At 39.6% G+C, this 22,048-nt stretch overlaps 1 protein-coding gene across 1 annotated transcript; it reads left to right on the top strand.

The window, feature by feature from the left end:
* The first annotated feature begins 6,347 nt into the window (after positions 1 to 6,347).
* LOC134041584 (opsin-5-like) lies at positions 6,348 to 21,819 on the top strand. Its single transcript, XM_062488428.1, has 6 exons — positions 6,348 to 6,628; positions 10,361 to 10,480; positions 14,560 to 14,730; positions 17,751 to 18,085; positions 20,271 to 20,506; positions 21,756 to 21,819. The coding sequence occupies exons 1-6, from the start codon at positions 6,490 to 6,492 to the stop codon at positions 21,817 to 21,819; spliced, it is 1,065 nt and encodes a 354-aa protein (XP_062344412.1). The 5' UTR covers positions 6,348 to 6,489.
* Positions 21,820 to 22,048: the final 229 nt, after the last annotated feature.

Here is a 22,048-nt window from a genome sequence, read left to right on the forward strand (position 1 = left end):
ATGCCCCATCCCTGGAAGTGCTGCAGGCCAGGCTGAATAGATCCCTGAAGCAACCTGGGCTAGTGGAGGTGTCCCTGCTCCATGGCAGGGGTTGGAATGAGATGGTCTCTAAGGTCTCTTCCAACCCAAACCACTCTATTCTGTGATTCTGTGATAAATGACAAGTAACAGTCAGGTCCTTTTGCTTCCTGTCACTCATCTGCAAAACATCATGATCTTGGCAACTCTGTGTGAAAATTCCCTGGATTTGCCTAAACCTTAGTGAAAGCAGCAGTGCTTTGTAGCAACAACCAAGATTTTCTTGCCCCTCCTTCTGTGCCCTCCCTACAGGCACATAACCATTGTTATGTGGTTGACTTGTATCCTGTGAGAGGTGGGGATGGTGTGTCCTGGCCTTTGTCAGGGTAAGAACATCCTGGCCAAGCCATGAAGGACATGTTGAAACACTCCCAGTGAGAGATGAGGAGGGAGCAGGGAAAAAAGCTGATGGAGGGCTGGCAAAGCTGCATTGATTAGGCTAAACAAGAAACCTCAAATCACTTTTTTTTTCTTTAATCTCAGAAGTTTTGAGGCTTGATATTGAAATTTTATAGTGTCTGAGCCAGGAGTTTGTATCTCTTGAGGTTGGCTGTAGTGGAACAGTTCCATTTTAAAGGATATATTATTTAAAAGTGGAATTGCTTGTGTATTAATTAAAGATGAGTGTCTGCAGCACTGATATAAGCATGAACCCATTCCTAATAATAAGAACAAGTTGGTTTCTTTTGTTGTGGTTTTAAATCTATTTCCACAGGCCCTGGGGGCCTTCCAGCACAGCATGGATGGGATGGAATGGATGGCAGCCTGAGGTGCAGTGCTCTCTGCTCCCAGCGTTGGACATCAGAGACAGACCAGAGTGGGACCCTTTGGTCTTCTGAGGCAGCAACACCAAAACCAAGCCAGTCCTGGATAAATGGATTATTTCCCAGTGCTTGTCCAAGTGTGCTTACCACATTGCGTCAGACGCTTATGTCACAAAATATCTTTTGGGAGCCTGGGTTTTAATCTATGGTTATTAACCAAAATCAAGGAATCAATTATAAAAAGGGTTATAATTTACTTTTTTCTTTTTCTTTTTCTTTTTCTTTTTCTTTTTCTTTTTCTTTTTCTTTTTCTTTTTCTTTTTCTTTTTCTTTTTCTTTTTCTTTTTCTTTTTCTTTTTCTTTTTCACTTTTCCTTTTTCCTTGTTCTTCTTCTTTTTTTCTTTTCCCTTTTAATCTTTTTTTTCTTTTTCTTTTTCCTTTTTCTATTTTCTTTTTAGTGCCTGAAAAGTGTAGAGCCTTGGTAAAATGAAGGTCCTCAACAGCAGCTGTTTTGCTCTGCAGATCCACTGCTGTGGGTCTGTACTGCCTAGGAAAGTGAAAGTAGCTGCAAACAGTAAATTATTATTTTTAAAAATCATTGCCTGTTTTCCAAGGCCAGGTAATGTCTTATTGCATAGTCTTTAAACTGAAAGGAAATAGTAGCAAGTGAACAGGGCTTTATTGAAAATAAATTTATTTAAAATTTATTTAAAATATTTAAAATAGTTTGTCTGAGATGGGGACCACATACAGAGAGGGCAGTGAGGAACTGGTTGCCAGAGAAGCTGTGGCTGCCCCATCCTTGGGAGAGTTCAAGACCAGGCTGGATGGGGCTTGGAGTAACCTGGGGTTGGAATTAAATAATCCTTGAAGATCCCTTCCAAGCCAAACCATTCTGTGTTTCTGTGATCTGAGTGTAGCTTTTCTCTCTGCCCTGCCCTTCCAGTGCTCCTGTGGGATGTTGCATTAGGTAGTTTGGTCACATCTTCTGTGACAGGTAGGCATGAAGTGTTTTCCTGGTATCAACAGACCAAAAGTTGTTTCAGAAGCTCTGTCTGTGTCTCTTGTGTGAGAAACATGAGACACACCAAATGTACTGTTTTATATAATTATTAACACAAATGCAGCAGTGGGATGTGATGTGATGTGATAGAGCACAGTGTGCACCTGAAATGTAGAAAATGTTTTAATTAATACATTCACAGTAATGATTCCTCTTCAACAGGTGGGATTGAATCCACTGTAAAATAACCTGCAGCCTGGTGGTTGAACAAGCCAATTGAGGACAAAAGACATATTTCCAGTCCATAGCTTGAATCTGCTGGATTTAGTCCTAAAGTGAGATGAAACAAAGCAAATTTTTCTTAAAAGAATTTCTTTTACTATACTAGAAGATGAAAAGAAAAGAAAAGAAAAGAAAAGAAAAGAAAAGAAAAGAAAAGAAAAGAAAAGAAAAGAAAAGAAAAGAAAAGAAAAGAAAAGAAAAGAAAAATAGAAATAAAAATGATGGCCCTTTGTAGCTGTTTTGAGGTCTTTCTGATCCTTGTTATTTATGTTGCTAAGTAGAGAGGCAGGTTGGACAATTGGGAAGTGCTTGGCTAAGGATGTGTGCTGTGGACTGAGCTTTGAGTCTCCAGGCTCAGTGTCAGCAATGCAGCAGCCAGGATGGTGTGACAGGGTGAGACAATGACCACTGGGACCTTTGCCTGTGCTTCCACAGCCCCAGTCTAGGAAAGGAGCTCCTCAAAATACCCTGGGAAGTTTAGGATAAGCACAGCACTTGACAGTGTGAGTTGGGATCCAGCAGACACTGAGAGCAGATTAACTTTGCTGTGGAGATACTGAGAATGGATGTCATTGGACAAATTAGGAGATAATTACATTTTTTCCTCTTAGAAAGATATTTGCTGGCACTAATTTATCTTTTAGCTTTTGTGTTTTACTGACTCAGATAAAACAATTCATAGTTTAATTGTTTTTAACATATCATGAAAAAGCAGAAAATGATTTTCTTAATTAACACAATTGATAGTGTTATCAATTTAGTTGTATAAACTTTTCAAACAAGCCCTACTGACTCTTTCTATGAGGTGGCCCTGGGTCCATGAGTATATTTTGTTTCACTTTGCCATTTATCCACTGCCATTAATCTGCTTTTACAAATACTCGCAACACTTGTCTGTGGGCCATGACTTTGGAAATAATGTTTGATTTCTTGTGCTCTCTTGTCAAGTACATTAAAGCGTTCCTGCTGCAGTAACTTCCACAGAGGATTTTGACAGCACCTGAGAATAGTTCAGTTTCTGGGATTCCTATGGCACTCACTGCTGTTTCCCATAGTGAACAACTTTTGTCATTGACCTACAACATGCTTTTAGTTTTTTCAGATTTTTTTAATGGTTGGCATTTGTATTTCCTCCATTTGCCTGCAGATTTACAGAAAATGCATTACCCACTTCATACCAGTTTGACTGTTGTACATTAATTGGGTACATCCACTTTTTTCCTGGCTAACTTAAGCACAGTGATTGTTTTCTTACTAATTTAGATCAATTAGTAATTAAGATTTCTTACTAATTTAGATTCCTACTAACTTAGATTAATAACTTTAGATTTTGCCCATAATGCCCATAATTTTCTAAGTCCCATGTAAGAGGACACAATGATTTGAACCTGGGCTGCTACACCTCCCATTTGTAGCTTCCTGGGAACTTTGTAGGAGTTCCCAGGAACGTGAAAGCAGTGAGGATTGGTACAAGCATGGATCACTTGTGTTTCTATTAGAATAATATTTTATAGTCCCTGTTGCTGACCCATTAACTTTTATGAGGTGTGTATCAGAAGATTTATGACCTTTATCAGGCATTTAATACTGTGATACCTTATAATCACATGTATAAATAAAACCAACAGAGCTGGCAGTACAAATCTTGGTTCCTGAAGTAATGTATTTGTGAAAATGCATGTCTCCTACATTTGTTAGGCTTTGTCTATTAGTATGAAAGTTTTCCCTCTCTGCATTTTTTACCCAATATTTAGACACTAGATGCTGATTAGGATTATGGCTTTTCTTGACTAGGAATTTTGAGAGGGCTAATTATTCTGCCCTGTTAATTACACACTTTTCTGTCTTATGCACTCTAAAAGCAAGATTGATTCTGGAATAAAGGTTCATTTTGGGTGGCACAGTTAATTCCTGTCTAATCAGGATGATGGACATCTTTTCAAGCCATAATCAAGGATTAAACCTCTGCATTATACGTAACTAAGAATTTTTGTGTAAATCAAGTATAGTTGTTCTTTTGTCTTATATATCTGAAACTTATTTTTAGTTCACCAGACATGATTTAAAATAATAAGGAAAGTTTGTGTACCTACTTGGAAGTTAGAAATTAATTTCCTTTTATTTTTGTTGAAAATTTTCAAGAAATAATGTGTTCTCTCTGCATAAAGCTGAGATAAAGTGTTTCTTTTTTCAGCAATCAGAGAGAATAGTCTGTCACAACATTAACATTTGCAAGCAGGTAAACAACTTATATGAAAGGCAGAAGCAAAATTTTCTATGTCTAGGTGGACAGAGGGCTCTCTCCTGTCCCAAGGCTGTGATTTGTCTGGAAAAACTACACCTTTAGGCAGATAAAAAACCCAGTGTCTGCACTTCTGGCTGGGTTTCGCATACACAGAAGTCAAGAAGTATGCTTGGAAGTAGCAAAATATTATCCTTGTGAGCCACCTGATACTGACTTGAGTGGGAGATTCTACTGTGGCTCAAAAGAGGAACATGCCCCTAAACACTCGGATATTTGTATCAAACCCAAACTGTGCTGACAGGTCCCAGATGTGTTTTTCCATTTGCATCCCTTCAGCCACCCACATGGTTCAAATGCTGCAGCCACAGAGGAGCTGTGGGACTGTGCAAGGTGGGGGACAAAAAAGCATCAGGATTCTTCTAAAGGCCAAGTGAAACCTGAATCAAGACCTGTGACTGTGATAGGATGGACAGGATGATACTGATTATTTGCCAGATTCATGCTTTAGTCCATCCTTCTGTAGAAGAAAATCTTTTCAGAATGTCCAGGCTGTTCGTTGTACCAGAGTGCCTGATCCAAACCTAAATGGTTACTCTGCTGTCTGGAATAATGAATTAATTTTTTTTAATTAATCAGCTCTTTTTTTTAATTAAAAAAAACAGAGAGAAAAAAAACCACCCAAAGACAATGAAGCTGCTGAACTTTAAATCGTTAATGCTGCTTGGAGCCATATGCCTGGGTGACTTTTTGTTCTTTCCCATGTCAAAAGTAGCAGTGTGCCTTCATGGTTCAATCCCCTTCAATAAAATCTTTCTGTTTTCTTTTTTTCCAAAGCCAGAAGGACAGTAGGGAGAGGGTTGTGAGTGCTTCAGGTGTACATGGGTGTACCTGGCCACACAGGTCTGTTATTGACAAAACTGCCTGGCTTCAAGATGCAAAAGAGAGAGCAAATGGCTAAAATAAAGAAATAATTTTTCTTTCTCATTTAGTCTCCCTCCAAGCTGGAATTTTGAGAGGAAATATTTAGAGCTTCACAGCTTGTCCCAGGTCCCACAGCAAAAGTTATGGAAGCCCTGAGTCAAGTGCTAAGTTCCTCAGTGCCATTCCTGCCCCAGCAAGCACCAGCAGGAGGAATTGGGGTGTCTGAATGCCCTAAATAGCCCCTGGCTGGGTGGTTTCAAACACAACAGAAATATTTTTGTCTTATGCAGGAGTTCCTCACTTTATTTCTTCAGTTGTCCTCAGGGATGATTTTCATGGGTGTTTTCCCCTGCCAAGGTTCCCTTTATTTATATTAACACGTTTGACCTCAATAACCCATTTCCACACAAAAGAAAATGAAAAGAAAACACATCAAGCCTTCCTAGATGACTTTATTTTTTTAATACTCCTGCTGCTTCACAATTCCAGTGGCCAATTGCTCTTTAGAACTGTGGCCGTGAGAAGTTATTTGCATTGGAACACAGCTACTAAGGAGCTCAAAGGAGAATTTATGGACATAATTTTTCACTTATCTGTAAAATTTGCAGAGCTGCCATCTGCAGACATAGTGCCCCTCAGGATACAGAGAAATTGCTGGGACTGTCTTGCAGATAATTCCCAATTTCTTGGCATTGTGAGAACCATGTGAATAGACAAAGACAAATAGCACAGCCCCAGCCCCAGCTTTCCTCCAGTCCTGTCACTGGTCATGGGAATGAACAGATCAGCCCCTGCTCCTGCTCCTCCCCCCTTCATGGGGATGTTGAAGACCCCAGTGAGGTCTCCTCTCAGTCTCCTCCAGGATGAACAGACCACGTCGCCTCAGTTGCTCCTCAAAGACCTTTCACCATCCTCTGGCCTCCTCTGGACACTCTCCAATAGCTTGATGCCTTTTTTCTATTGTGGTCCCAAGTGAATAAAGATGTTCTTAGACAAAATAAGTCGTGGCCTAAATCATGGCACCATGCTTTATGGGAGTTTGAATGGTATCCTGAAATGCTCTGGAACGTGTCAGGGCAGAATGAAAGACGGGAAAATGGATCCTGTGTATGAATAAAAATATCTTCACATTTTCTAACAGCGGGTGTGATCTGTTGCAAACTCTGTTCTTTTGTTTTTCAGGCACTTAACTGGACATGAGTGGGATGGCATCAGATCACAACAATTCTTCCCAGGAGGAATACATCCCACACTATCTCCAAAAGGAAGACCCCTTTGCATCAAAGCTCTCTAGAGAAGCTGACATCATAGCTGGCTTTTATTTGACAATAATTGGTAATTATTTTATAATTGGTCTTTGAAATATGATTATACCACTGCATCCTTGCAGCTCTCAGAAAGGAGGCAGAAACTGCTGTTCATTAGACGTGTAATTTCACTTTTTTTCATACTAGGAGGAAAAATCTGGGAGGGAGAAGAGATAATGTGTTAGAAATATGGTGTCAGCAGTTAATGTCAACAGATAATGCTGCTCTCGGTAGCCAAAAGTCACTAGAAGTGACTAGTCACTGGGTATCCTCACTTTTCACCCATACATTTTCTGTTGCTGTGCAGATAGATGTCTTTACTGAACTGTACAAAACAACCCCCACTTTGGCTCTTTTTTCACTTGGTTAAGCAAACTTAGCTTTAATCCCATAAAATACATCTGCTGGATGAATCCTCCCAATATACACTGTGTTGCCTTGTTATATTCACTGTATTTAATGTAGATTTACCCTGTTCCAAAAATGACCCCTGTCAGGTGTGAAACATCTTGAAAAACACAGACATAATCAAATTAAGGCATGGAACAAGAATCAAAAATTTCTGGTGAAAAGACAAAAGCCAACCATAAAGACACAGACTTTTGTGAGCAATATGTGGAAACTGAAATTATAATTTTAAAAGTCTCACAATAATTTTGATATTGGACTTGTGAACTCATTGTATCTGGTGGCCTGGGCTAGAATAGTTTAAACCACAGCTCTGCTGTGCCTGTATGTATCTGTATACATAATATCCTACATTTAGCCCTAAATTAAGTTAATTTTTGAAGTGTGTGTTTTGCATTGCATTTTACTTGGTTAATAGCTTTGTCCTTGTGTGCATAACAAACTTCACTAGTGGCTTTCATTAGAGTCAATTATGGTCTTCCCATATCCATATAAATGCTGTATTTGCATATTCCTTGGATCTCTAGAATAAGGGGATTAGGAAAAAAATTATTCATTGAAAGAATGGTTGAGCACAGGAATGGGCTGCCCAGAGAATGGTGAAATCTTTAGCCCTGGAAGGGCTCAGAAAATGAGTGGAGGTGGCACTTCTTGGTATGGTTTGGGGGGCTTGGTGGTGTTCAGTCAAAAGTTGGACTTGATCACCTTGGAGGTTTTTTCCAACCTAAATGATCTTATGATTCCATGTCAGTGTTTTTTTAATGATGACTTGTGATTCAGACTAAACCTGTCACATTTTTTCCTGTGAACTACATTTCCTACTCCTTTGCAGATCCCTCCCAAGAAACTGTGGCCACTCCTGAGGATGGCCTGTGAGGACATCCTGACAGCAGGGACAGGGAAGCAGGAGGTGGGAAGTCAGGACTGCTTTTGTGCTTATTTTTGCACTTGAGCTGTGTAAGGTGGTAGTGAGTTTAATTTTTTTCAAAAAGGGGAAGAAGCTGAAGAGTGAATGAACAAGGCTGGATCTTATCAGGAAACTCTGCAGAGCTTTTAGGGTCAGACTGGTTGTACAGCTGAAGTATTGCAGTTTGAAATAGAAAAATAATTGTTTTTTTGTCTTTGAAGAAAATCAGGAGTCTTGACCCATCTGATAAATTCTATGTGAGCGCATGATCCTTTGTCCTGCATAGTTCATTTCCATGTACAGCTTTCTCATTGTCTAGGAAAAAAACCCTAAAAATCAGACTATGCACATGGTTATAAGAATCCAATTATTTTGTTTTTGTCACTTCCCTCATCAGCTTTTTCATCACTGTCTTGACTGATTCACTGTACATCTGGGCAGGGTGACAAACTACTGAGCAGGGACCTGCTGGCTGTCAGCTCCTCTGAAACCCCTTGGCAAATCACTATTGATTTACAAACTGTTGTGAAACAGCTTAATTGAAAACAAAATCCTGAACTACCTATTTTTCCTATATATTTTTTAAAATTTTATTTTCTCTGATGGTTTAGCGCTGCTGTCAGGTTGGAGAAGTGAAAGTTTATTCCTCCAGTTGGCTGCTTGTAAACACTTCCCCCTCTCACTGCAGGTTGTGTGTCTCAGCCTGGCTCTGCCTCTGCAGGTGTCACTTTTTTAGTTATCACATCCTTGGCTCTTTGTATATATGTAATAGTGCCACGGTGCCATGGACAGTTCTCCTGGAAAAGAGCCTCTATTTCATATCTGAAAAGTCTTTTCCCCTGTTTCCAACCTACCAGAGCTGAGGGCCTGCTCCAGCAAGGGCTTTAGCTGACTGCTGTGAAAGTCATTTCACAGCAGGAGAAATGGAGCATGAGATGCCTCATCTAAGGAGGTTAAAAAGTTTTGATCACCAAGGAGTTAAAAAAAAAAAATTCAGTAAGCAATTTTCAAATGCAGGCCGAGACAAAAGGCTACACAAATTATCATTGGACTCCTTCCAGCCACGGGATTAGGAGCTCAGTGGGCTGGGGCTCTCTGAAATATTGATATTAATAATGAGCAGTAGTTTCAGAGCCACTTGGCAGCTTCAGAGCTACTTGGCTGATAGAGATGTCTCTCTAGACTGCCAGTCAGTTGAAGAAGATTCAGGAAAATGTCAAATGCTTTCAAAAGGTATTTCTAACTGGATGCTGGCATTCTAGTTATCCTAAATATCACTGGAGAGGAAAATGGCATTAAGAGAGAAAAGGATTAAAATATATGGGAAATGCTCGCAGCATTGAGATTCATTCACTCAGCTGCAAGGAAGAAAATGACTCATATGAATACTTCTATCTGCTTATAGGTCATTCTTAAATTTTAATCCACCAAGGGTAAATCAAATTTGATGAGAAAACCGAAGATCAATAATAAGCCAGCTTCTGTCCTTCTGTTTATTTTGTAAAATAATATAGAAAACAATATTGTCAATATAAAAATAAAAAGTTTCCAATAAGTGTACCATTTAGTACAGAAAAAATGAAATCAAAGTGTTTTTCTCCTCAGTTTGGTCAACTTTTTGTTTCTCAGTCACTCATATTTCTTGATAAATATTTTGGTTTCAGCATCTGGGAACCATTTCTCTCTCTGCCTCATGGATGTTCCCAGGTTGGGTTTCTTGATTTTGTGGGGACAAGGCACCCTTGCAAGGGGATCATGCCATTGATAGACTTGAGGGAATAATAAAATAGCCACTTAAATACTGGATTATTTATGACAGAATTACCAAATTAATCACTAAATAATTGATTAATCACCCATTTAATTACTGAAATTTGTTTCCCGAGTTCTGGCCTTCCAGAAGACAATATGAGAAGGATCCCATGCACTGAATTTCATCTGGAAGTTAGTATCAGATTAATCAGTTTTATTTTATAATTTTTCTTTCTTATGATAGAAATAAATTTTAATGCAAGATTTAAGATATGGTACTAATATATTAATTTAAATTAAACTAGAAATTTATCCCTCGATGTATGATTAAAGTATTAAATTATGTTGAAATTGGTCAGATTCTGGTTCCTGTGATTACAGAGATCTGAATTTCATTCTCGTGGCTGTATAAATGTTTGAGTGAGAGCTGGGTGGGTCAGAGCAGAGGGATTCTGGAGTTCCTGTTGTGAGCATTCTGTTGATGGATTTGCTGTGGCAGGGATGTGTTTGCATTTGAGCTCTCTATGAGCTGCACAATGACATTGAGGGGACCATGTTTCAGAGTAAAATTCCCAGCCTTAGGGACCGCAGGTGGAGGCTGAAAATATCAGGGAATTTCACAAGGAAGATGGAGTATTGATGTTTTTGAGGATGATTCTAATTTGAATGTTATTCTATTTTCCATTATTACAGGGATCCTTTCAACTCTGGGAAATGGGTATGTTATTTTTATGTCCTCAAAGCGAAAAAAAAAGCTGAGACCTGCTGAGATAATGACTGTTAATTTAGCAGTGTGTGATCTGGGCATTTCAGGTAATTTCATGTTTTCATTCTCCCTTGTTTTTGCTATCTCACCATTCTGCCTGGCAGCAGCCAGAGACATTCCTCTGGAAGTCATGGGAGCACCAAATGCCTTTTGCTGAGGATATTTCTGCTCTATTATTTGCATGCAATAAAAAAATAATAGAGGAGGATGGAAAACAACATTCCTGAACAACTTGATTGGAAGGAATGAATGAACAGTACAGAGGAAAAATTAAGGTTGATTTCATCAAACAGGCAGAGCCTCTGTTCACCCCAGCTCTGGGCAGGCCTCCAAAGGGGGCTCCCATGTGCACCCTTGCACAATAACCACAAAACAGCTTGGTACCACAGGTGCAGAAAATTATGCTTTCTTGCCATAGGGTGAAATAGAAAGGATCCAAATGCCACAAAAATGCACATTTAGCCAAATAATTGGAAAATGCCAGTGGCCATCAGCCCATCAAAGCTAGTAGTTTTCTCTATAGTGGCCATCCTCCTTTGTCTCTGGATCTGAAAAAATAAGTACTTGTGTCAATCTGTAGAGTATGAGCCAGCTGGGAAGGTTTTTGTTTCAACCCCACAGTCTGGATGTGTTGGCATTGGAGGAAGGAGCTTTGGAGAGGTTTATCCAGAGCTGCAGAGATGGTTGTTTTGGCTCTTGACATGAGACTGATTCAGCTGCTCATGGGTAAATACAGGGAAAGGGCTGGGTGTCCTTTAGAAAAGGATATTTTGAATGGAAGACAATCCAGTGGGTGTCAGAACCTAGCTGACCATGGGATCCCCCCAGTGCCATAAAAATGGAATTATATTCCCATGCTTGCAGAGTCATCTGTCCCCTATGTGTTGTATATACTGGGACCTCTGCCCTCAGCTCCAGTGCACCCTTCTCCTGCCATTGTCTCTGCCAGATGCTTTTGGCCCCATATAAATGACAAAAATATCCCTGAACAATATAAAATGATGGCTCCCAGCCTCCCCAGACTGATGCTTGCTTGAACTCTCAGAGCACAAGACCAAAGATCTGCCCATCCCTGCAGATTCCAGTGGTTTTGGTCAGTAAACATGGATTTCTGAAGGAAATACTAATTCAGTAGAAGAAAGATGTTGGTATAAATATCACTGCTACCTCACAGAGAAATCCCAATGATTTCTTTGGCATTTCTGTCATGGACACACTACTTCCATCTCTCAACACTTGGAAGTTAAGGAAAAACCTCAGACTGGCATTTCCCTCGTCTCTGATATTCCCTTTTATTTTGTGTTTTAAGAATCTGCGTAAAAAGGTTGGTATTAGTCACTCCAATGAGAAGGAGTGTTTTAGGAGACATTCCCCAGCTTTATATTGTGAATGTGCCCCATTCCTGGGTTTCCAAGACCAGGTTGGACAGAGCTTGGAGTAACTTGGACTGGTGGAAGGTGTCCCTGCCCATGGCAGGGGATGGAATGAGATGGTCTTTAAGACAGCTTCCAATCCAAAATATTCTGTGATTGGATTATATTCTGTGATTGGATTATATTCTGTGATTGGATTAATTTTAGCAGGTATCTCCTAACCATAAAAACTGTGTGTCCCAAGCGTTCAACCTACAGCTTGTTTGGGACCCCTCTTAGTGTGTGAGGGCTGCCAATGTCTCTGCTCTGTTGAGGTCTGTCAGTCACCAGTGCACCACTTGGTCACTTTGCTTAAATTTTGGAATTAAAAATAATGATTGGCTGAGCCATGCTTTTTTTTTTTTTCTTTTTTTTTTTTTAATGGAAGGTGCTAAGTTCAGAAATGTGATGGGTTCTGTCTGCTGGGCAAATTGAAGATGGGATTTTTTTTTTTTCTAAAATCTTCATCTTTCACACACTTGTTTTAACAACCTTTTGAAGGAAAGAGTCCTGCTTCCTGCAGATTTCCACAGGGGGGCACCAGCCCCTTGTTCAAAGCTGCAACAGGCTCATTTTGCACTGACACCGTGCCCTGGGCTGCTCCGAGAGCTGCTGTTGAAGAGAAACTTGGTTTTGTGCATAGAAGTGTTTTGACTTTTAGAGTTGTCAGTCACTTATATGCTTAAAGCTAATGAGTTCACTGCTAGCACATAACATACACCTTGCCAAATTTAATGTTTTTCTTGAAACCTTAATGACCAAGGTCAGCTTTTGCTTGAAAAATTAGAAGTGCACTTATTCTGCTCAGGGAAAAGCACATCATACATTGACCTGAGCACATCATGCAGGTCCAGGCAGAACTTCCCTCGCAGGTTGAGGCTGAACAAAAGTAATCAAAAAATACCATTTAAAAAAATGCATCAGATTTTGAAGGATTTTCAATCCTGATGCTTTTGGCATAGAAGATAGAGCAAAGGTAATTTTCTGCAAGATTTGGTTTTGGAAGAAATGCTTTAATTTTCTGTTAAGAATGAAAAGAGAATGCATGGTTTTATATCAGTTCAATGGGAAATTGAATGTTTTTAGGAAAAATATTTTCCCACAGATCACTTCAACAAAATAGAGATTTTTATCTTGGTTTCTATGAATAGGTTATGTTGTAGGAAATACAATTTGCAACATAATTTTTGCTCTCTTAATAATCAATTTACTGAGCCTCTATGACATTACAGACACTGTGGTTCAGCCAGAGAAACCAGCCCAGAGAAGCTGAGCTGTTCCTTTGCAGGAAGGAACACAGCCACAGGAATGTGGAGTAAAATATTTAATGTTTTTTGAATGTTGCAGTTAGAATGTTCAGGCCTGGGAGAATTTAAGATCAGGCTGGTAAGTAAAACTGTAGTGTTTGGAAAAACAGAAATATCTAGATTATGATTTTTTGAGTTTTCTATTCCATTAAAGTCGATGATTTTTCTTTGCCTAAATTAAGACCAAGAAAAGGTCTTAAAAAGAAAAGAAAAAAAGAAGAAGAAAAAAAGAAAAAGAAAAAGACAAGTAATTAGAAGAAACTGGAGATTCCCGATTAGATTATTACAATTTTCAAACTTTCTCTTTGTCGCAATGCTTACAAAGAATATGAAAAATGTAAACCAGCTTTAGGGTGAAAATGGAATATCGTTTGACCAAACTTCACTTCTTCCATATTGCAGCACTCACTTTTACCTGTGGAGGAATGAGCTAAAATGCCACTAAGAGAAAGCCTCAAAAATACTTATTAATTTCCCATCTCTTTGGGGAATGTTTTGGTATCTTTGTGCAGTGTCTTCCTGGGAGGTACCAAAGGGATGTGCAGCGTGGAGGGGAGCTGAAACCATCTCTGCAGCTCAAGTCCTTATCTCTCCTTCCCACCTAACACTTTACTTCACTGTGTATCCTACTGCTGGACCTTGACAGGTTTGAAAAGAGAAGTTTGTGAGGGCAAATTTCTTTACCTTGTGCTTGAAGACACCCAGTTGGCTACAGGGATGTAGACTAAGTAGATCTGGGCTTGTTTCAAGCTCAGACTCACCATCACCCATCCTGTTTAGGTACTGGCATGTGGACTTAACACGTACTCTGAAGGTTTCATAATAAGAAGAGTCTGCCCAAGATCGGTTCCAGAGTGTTGGTTTACCTCTGGTTCCTGTGATTTATGGTAAAGCACCTATTCCCAGCCCTTCTGCAGGCTTGGCTTATCCTACCACATCATTGGTGCCCTGGGATCCAGCTACAGCTGTCTTAGGCTCAGTCCTGTGCATGGAGGGGTCACAAGCCATGGAATCATAGAATGGTCTGGGTTGGAGGAGACCTCAAAGGTCATCTTCTTCCAACTCCTGCCATGGGCAGGGACACCTTCCAGTGTGCCAGGTTGCTCCAAGCCTCATCCCACCTGGCCTTGAACACTTCCAGAGATGGAACATCCACAGCTTCTCTGGGCATCCCACGACACTGAGTCACCATGCTCACAGTCAAGATTTTCTTCCTAATATCCCACATAAATTTACCCTCCAGGCTGAACCCATCCCACACTGTGCCTGAAACTCTTTCTCCATGTTGCAGAGCACTTTTACAGGTATTAGTTTTGTGCAAGGGAGAGGTTTTGCCTTTCTTATAAAAGGAGATTTTCTCAAGGATGGGTTTTATTAGTGGGCTGACATTCTCTTCTCCTTTTGAAGTTGTAGGCAAACCCTTCAGCATCATCTCCTTCTTCTGCCACCGCTGGATGTTTGGGTGGATTGGCTGCCGCTGGTATGGGTGGGCTGGTTTCTTCTTTGGCTGTGGGAGCCTCATCACCATGACAGCTGTCAGCCTGGACAGGTACCTGAAAATCTGCCACTTGTCTTATGGTAAGACAAATATGTATCTATAGATAACTCTATTATCTAGGGCTGTAGAAAAGCTGTATTAAGTGCTATAGTTTACTACACTGAAATAATAATTAAAATCTTCAGATTACTTTTCTTAAATATAGAGGGAAGTACACAGAGGACAGAAACATGTTTGCATGGTCCAAGAAATCCCAGTTAAATTAATTTTGCTGGATGTAACACCATCACTGTTTTCCCTCTGCTGTTACTTAGGCCATGAGTTTTTGTAACCACTCATAGATAAATCACTTTATATCTACCAAGGCCTATTAGCATTAACAGATGCAAGTACTGCACATATTGCAGGGTCTTATGGACCAACACATAAAAATATTCCTTATTAGATGCCTACATTCCTCTGCGGTGTATGGCAAGCTATTTAAAACACCTAAGAGATTTGGAAGGGCAATAAGTCATAATGTGGAATAGTCTCTCAAATATGGAAATGGAACCTGAGAGGATGAAATGAATTAAGCAGTGTAAGGTGTTACCATCATATCCATCAATATCTTGTACCTCTGGAATATGGTGTGTTATATGCTTCATTCTTTCCCATTAAATGATATTGTCACAGTTTAGAAAGATGTTCTTCTTGCATTGTAAGGGACTAAATTCCCATCCAAATACAGGGAATGCTCAAGGTGGCTTTACAAGTAATAAACACCTTGTCCGTGTGACTTGAGGGACACAACAGATTTCTTTATGATGACATGTAGTATCAATCATGTTAAGTCGTAAGGAACGTTTGCAGCTAGGAAGTGTAAGTAACCCAGTCTGTGCAAGCAGGTAAAAGCTGTGGTACTGTGCTAAGATGTGCTGTCATAGACCCTGGTGTGTCCATACTTTTTCCCTAAATAGGAGTACAGCTAAGGAGTACCCTCCTTAGCTGAGTTTTAGATACACCAATAATATTAAGCAGGATTTCAGTTCTTTCCATAGAAGCCTTCTCAAAATAATTCAGTGGCAACCCAAAACACAGACAATTTTTCACAGACTTGGTGAGCTGAAGTGAATATTTCATGGCTGGCTGCATTCATGCCAACAGCTGTGGTGTTTAATATGACATCTTAGTTCATGGGAGAAATAACTCTTCAAAACCTTTATTCTCAAGGACTTTGATCATGGTGGACCACACAAAAGGATGGAGAGCAATAAACAGACTTGTTTATCATGCTCAGTCTAGGTGGTTAAAAAAATGTTTCTCTTTTAATAGTTATGCTATTGTTACTTTGTTTTCCCACCCCTGAACACAACAAACCACCTTTCTGTCTCTCACACATGAACATGTCATTTGTCAGGAGGTGTTTGTTTTCCTTCCAGTGAACTGCACATGTAAAATCAGCTGGAAAGGGGTGCTGGACACATCCAAATTACAGGTGTTTCTTTTTTTGGGTTTTATTTTAAGTCACTCTGAAACTCTGAAGAAATCTCCTTAATGTTAGTGTGAAGCAAGTGAAAACTCTCCTTTGAGTCAAAGGTTGTAAACAAGTTGGGTGTCCCAAGAAGATGTTATAACACCATATTCCAAGCTTCTGCAAAAATTGAAGATTTAAATTTGCTAGTCCTATCTGAGTCCTACATGTTGAACATGTAGATGATGATGAAAACCTTGTAAATCAAAAATTTTTCCAGAGGAATTAAAACTGTATGCAAGATGAGCAGAAACAAAATATTCTCATCTCCAGGAATTCTATTTCCATTTAATTTTAAAAAAGGGCAAAATGTGTGAAAACACATACTACAGATATATCTGACAGGACACACATGGTGATTTTCTATAATGGAAAAGAATGAAAAAGTAAAATTAAATCTTTAATATCTTATTTCCACCGTAAAGTCTTGTTTTTCAGTTGCTGACTTTGAGCTTTAGTCAGGTAACAGGAGAGAAAGAAGAGGAAAAAACCTAAGTTACATTAAAGAATTGAAATTACTGGACAAGATTCCATATACTGGACTGCTGCTGAGCTGGTTGTTTGGATTTCTTTAGTTTGAACTCTTCTCAGTAGTAATTCATCACAAATTGAAACAAAGATCTGAAATAAACACAGGTGAAGCCTTCCATGTGAGCATGCTTTTGTCTTCATGAGGCACAGTGTGAGCTCAGGGTCACTGTGGACACCTGCAAAAAGCCAAGATGAACATGACAGAGTTGCTGTAGAACAGTTAAAAAACCGTATTTCACAGAATCATAGAATGGTTTGGGTTGGAAAGGGCCTCAAAGATCATCCAGTTCCAAAGGCCCTACAGGACAACTTCCAGTAAACTAGATTGTTCCAGCGCATTGCTGTGGTTTGAAAGACAGGTGTCTGCTAAGTAAAGCAGAAGCCTTTCTTGAAATGGACAGTGTAAACCCCCTCCCTCCAAGTTACTATAGCTTTGAAATTTAAGGAGCTATCAGGCAAACATATGGGAATAGAAATAATAGTTCTTTACTAGGAAAAACTTTAAAAAGAAATACAGTATTACAGAAAAACAAACCCAAAACATTGACAGAGTCAGAATATGACACCCCATCAGTCAGGGTGTTGGTGACAGTCCCATTAAATGGTGGCTGCAGTCCTCCTGCACTGACAGATGCGGTTCTGTTGCAGCAGTGGTCCTGTAGAAGGGTCTGGTGTTTCTCTGGAATCCAGTGGAAAAAGGCTGCCCTGATGTTCCAAATCTCAGATTATATCCAGGTAGGAAATTCTTGTCTCCTCCCCCTGGGTGGAGCATCTCCCAATGGGATGATGTAATTTCATCAGTCATGTATTGGGACTCAATGGCCCATTAACAGGAGATATCTCCCTGGATGAAGGATGGGTTGTGGAAAAGATAAAGATGACTGCCCCACCTGTTTTATAGCAGATGGTGATAGAATACATACTCTTGGTCACATCCTGTTTTGCAAGCCAAGACACACATCCAGCCTGGCCTTGAACACTTCCACGTGACACAACACATTCCATTGTGCCAAACACATCTGGGCATGGACTTGTAACTCCAGAATTTTCTTCCAGGTACCTGGCTTAAGAGGCACCATGCATTTATCTGCCTGGCAATAATTTGGGCCTATGCTACGTTCTGGGCTACAGTGCCTTTTGCTGGGGTGGGAAGCTACGCCCCTGAGCCCTTTGGGACCTCCTGCACTCTGGACTGGTGGCTGGCACAGTCTTCAGTGGCTGGACAGGCTTTTGTTCTGAGCATCCTTTTCTTCTGCCTCCTGTTCCCAACTGCAGTGATTGTATTTTCCTACGTCAAAATAATTTTAAAAGTCAAATCATCCACCAAAGAAGTTGCTCACTACGATACCAGGATTCAGAACAGCCACATACTTGAAATGAAGCTGACCAAGGTAGGTTGGAATGTTTTTCTCAGTTTGCTCTGGGTCATAGAAGCTTGAAGCATAGAAGATTTGGAGACAATAACATGATGCACTGAAGGTGTTTTTTCTCTCCTGTTACTGTCAAGATGGTGAAAAAACAGGTGTGAAAATATAATTCTGTGATTAGGGCACTTGGGTCCCTGAGATAATGATTCACTCTGAAGCTCTGCCTCAGCTTTCCCCTGTGACCTTACATGTCATATAATCTTCCTGTGGCCCTCCTCCCCACCATAGAACACCCTTTGCTTTCAGAAACAGTTGGGAAAGGTAATTTAGGGTGTTTGATGTGCATAGGAATTATAACAGAAAACAGAGAGCAGATTATTGAAGCAGGGAAATAAAATTTTCAGACAGTTTACCTTCCTCTGTTAATGAAGATATAAACCAAAATTGGTCCTGTGACACTGCAATTGTTTTTATAAAAATAATTTATCAGTTAGACTCAGCCATAACTGCTGATAAAAATGCTGAAGTGATAAAATTAATTTTTCATCTCAGACCAAATCCTGTTTTCCCTTTCTGATTGAATCTATTTTCTGTTTGGCAATGGTGACAGCCATGATATTTGATACTGGTTATTGTGCCAGGAAATCTCTTAAAAGAAAGGCTTGTATTGAACAAAATTCGATTCCTTAGCTGTAAAAGATTCACCAACCTCTACAAGCCATGCCAAAAGTGAGACAAATTTTGCTTGGCTGATCAAATTTTATTACAATTTTTGTGAGTTGAACTGAGAGTTATATAACACACAGCAATAAGGGACATTATGTCTAAACATATCTGAAAAATGCTGTACCTGCACAGCCAGTACTGACAGTACAGCTGGTACAACTGCACTTGCCTTTCAAAAGGATGTTTCAAATTGTTACTTTTTTTTGATGGTTATTCTGCAAATTTCCTTTGAAGAGCAGTGGAAACTTTTGATTTGAAGCTGCTGGGTTTTGTTTGTTTGTTTGCTTGTTTGCTTTTCTTTATATCTTTTTTTTTTTTTTTTGCATATTGGAAGGATCATGTAAAATTTCAATGTGATCTGAGTTTCCGCATCAGTAGTTTTCTCTCCTGTCTTGGATCTACACTGGAGAACATAATGTTGGGGCAAATATAAATATGGAAAATTAGTCTCCTTTATAACCCTTTTGACTCCACAGAAGAATTTATGACAAACAGGCTGTATTTGAGATCCTTGGCTCACCTGCACTGTTCCTTCAGTGAGAGACAACAAAAAGAACAGGCTACAGGAAAGGTTATTCAATGTCCAAACCCCTCGTGCTTTCTGGTTTTTTTTTTTTTTGGTAATCTGATCCTGTTAATTGCCTTATTCCAAATGAGTGCACATGTACTGCTACCAGTCTGGATGCAGCAATAATCTGTCAATGGCAGCAGTATAAAGACAGATGTTTTTCAGGATGTATGATGGCATGGCATCATTTGAAGTGGTATCAGGCTGTGACCGAGTGCAGACAGGCTGGTTCAGGTAAAGTATACAAATCACAGATTTTGGCCCCAAATAATTTCTCTTTAGTATCTATACTAAACTTTCTTATGGTCACATTTCCTTGCATTATAAGGAGGTAACTTACTAATTTACTAGAAACACATTTATCAGAACAAAAATATTTAACATAAATATGCTTTTAAAGTGTCTACATATTCTAATGAAGTACAAATTCTTGATATGGGTTAGGAGAAATAAATCTAGACATTTTACTAGCGTTCTCACTCTCAGTTAAATTCCCAGTTTTCAAAAGATCTTTTTTTCAAGAACCTTCACAGCTCTGCTATTATCAGTATATTATCCTAAAAAGAAGATTCTGTGTTTTGAAAGGAATCCCCTCCTTAAAGAATTTGAATTCAATATCAAGCTATTATTATTTTCTGAAATCTCATTTACTTTCCTGAAATTTAGCCAGACTTTGCTGTATTTTTGAAGATCTGATAGCAGACTCATTAGCTGCTCTGTGTCAGGCAAAAGAAACACGGGCATGAGATAAAGAGGCAGATTTTGTTCATATTGTAAATTTGTATGAAAAAGCACGTTCTGAGTTTTCTTTTCCGTTCAGTGGAATGCAATTGCCTTGCATTCTGCCTAGCTCTGTGCTGCTCTGCCATGTGTCTCTCCTGGGTAACCCTGCTGTCTCTTTTCTGCTCTCACAAGGTGGCAATGTTGATCTGCGCAGGGTTCCTCATTGCCTGGATCCCTTACGCCTTGGTCTCGGTCTGGTCAGCTTTTGGACGGCCAGATTCAGTCCCCATCCAGCTCTCAGTGGTACCAACACTGCTTGCGAAGTCAGCAGCCATGTACAACCCCATCATTTACCAGGTCATTGACTGCAAGTTTGCCTGCTGCCGCTCAGGAGGGCTGAAGGCCAAGAGCTCTTTGAAGAAATCAAGGTAATTTCTTCTCTGGGGAGTAGGATACCTTTAGGAACACAATGTTCCAAAAAAGTACCACGCTAAGATCTACTAAGAATCACAGCTCATTGAATCTTATTTCTTGAGTTTGACCATGACCATTTTGATTTGGGATTTTTCTTGCCATGAGAATTTGTAAAGTGACCGTGGGTGTATAATGAGAAGCAAGGAGACAGTCCTAACTTTTAGATCCAGATACAACTCCACTGATATAGTTTGGAAAAATGTCTCATTGGTTTTAACAGGTTTTGGATCAATCCTGTCTTCCCAATCCTTTTCTTTCACATCATCATATGAGTTTCCTCCACAAGGTATTGATGACCTCTGTTGCCAGTGAAGCAAATGGAAGAGAATTGTGTCAATTCCTTCCATAATTAACCTGTTAATACTATGCCTTTCAGCCACTGAATCAGAAGGGAGAGACAATATTTCCTCAACCACCCAGCAGGTACCACTCATACCAAGGAAACCCACCTCAAACCAGACAAATCAAAGTGTAGTTGTCTCATGAGAAAGTCTCCTTTTTTATTTATTTACAACATTCAGGCAAAATTTGTGCTGCACACCTGTGAAATTCCTGAAAACATTAATTATGCACTTGGAGGAAAAATATAGTTCTGTATTATGCCAGACAAGTACCTTACTTTTGTGACTGAACAAGATAATAATGATGGATGTTAATCTGAGAGCGTACACTGTCATAAACACCATGCTGCACAGAAGTGACTGGGAAACAACAGGATGCCAGTAATTTGCTTCAAAGTCCTAAAACACATGTGCATGAAGGACCATTTTATCATTCACATTACTCCCTTACCAGTTCCAGAATTTTTGGTATGTTGCTCCGTGAGTCAATCTTCAGCATCCACAGATTCTCGTAGCAGATCATTCCATAATGCACTGAGATTCATTTCATCTGCAGAACATACAGAGTTTATATATGTTGTAAATGTATGAGGTGTTGAATTTATAGTTTGCCAAAATCCCTTTTGCAGTTTTAGCCCAATGGGATGCAAATTAGAAGTAGCCTTCAGTGGAGTTTTGGTAGCTGGATTTGTGTTTAACATCTGAAGGAGCTCTCACCCAGTCCCTCAAGTTGAATGCAAGCTGACTTCTCTTGGCCTGTGAAGTGAACAAAATGATCTGGAAGAATCACTTCCCAGAAGTAGGAACTTAATTTTCAGCTTGGTGTGAGCAAAATGACCACGGTACCTTCTCTGCCCCACAGGACATACACCATATCTGCACACAGAGACTCCACGGTGATGAATGAAACCCAGCTGGAAGCATGAGGGCTCATCTCACGTGCAGCAAAGGAAAACCTGGTGACAAACAACCCTACTGGCTCAAGTTCCTCTTTCTGTAAATGAATTAAAACATACTGACAGGTTTCTTTTCCTCCCTATTCCTGTGTACAATGTACGGTTCCTTCCATCCTGACCAAAGTTGTGCATTAGAGTTGGGCAGATATCCTAAGTACTCAGAGGAAGAAGAAATGGAGAAAATTTGTTTTTATTAAAG

Source organism: Cinclus cinclus, chromosome 3 (assembly GCF_963662255.1).
Source record: "Cinclus cinclus chromosome 3, bCinCin1.1, whole genome shotgun sequence".
Taxonomy (NCBI): domain Eukaryota; kingdom Metazoa; phylum Chordata; class Aves; order Passeriformes; family Cinclidae; genus Cinclus; species Cinclus cinclus.

Coding starts and splice junctions, on each gene's coding strand:
- LOC134041584 (XM_062488428.1), top strand. CDS start 6,490: ATGAGTGGGATGGCATCAGATCACAACAATTCTTCCCAGGAGGAATAC. Junction 10,481..14,559: donor GTGTGATCTGGGCATTTCAG/GTAATTTCATGT, acceptor CTCCTTTTGAAG/TTGTAGGCAAACCCTTCAGC. Junction 20,507..21,755: donor AGCTCTTTGAAGAAATCAAG/GTAATTTCTTCT, acceptor TCTGCCCCACAG/GACATACACCATATCTGCAC.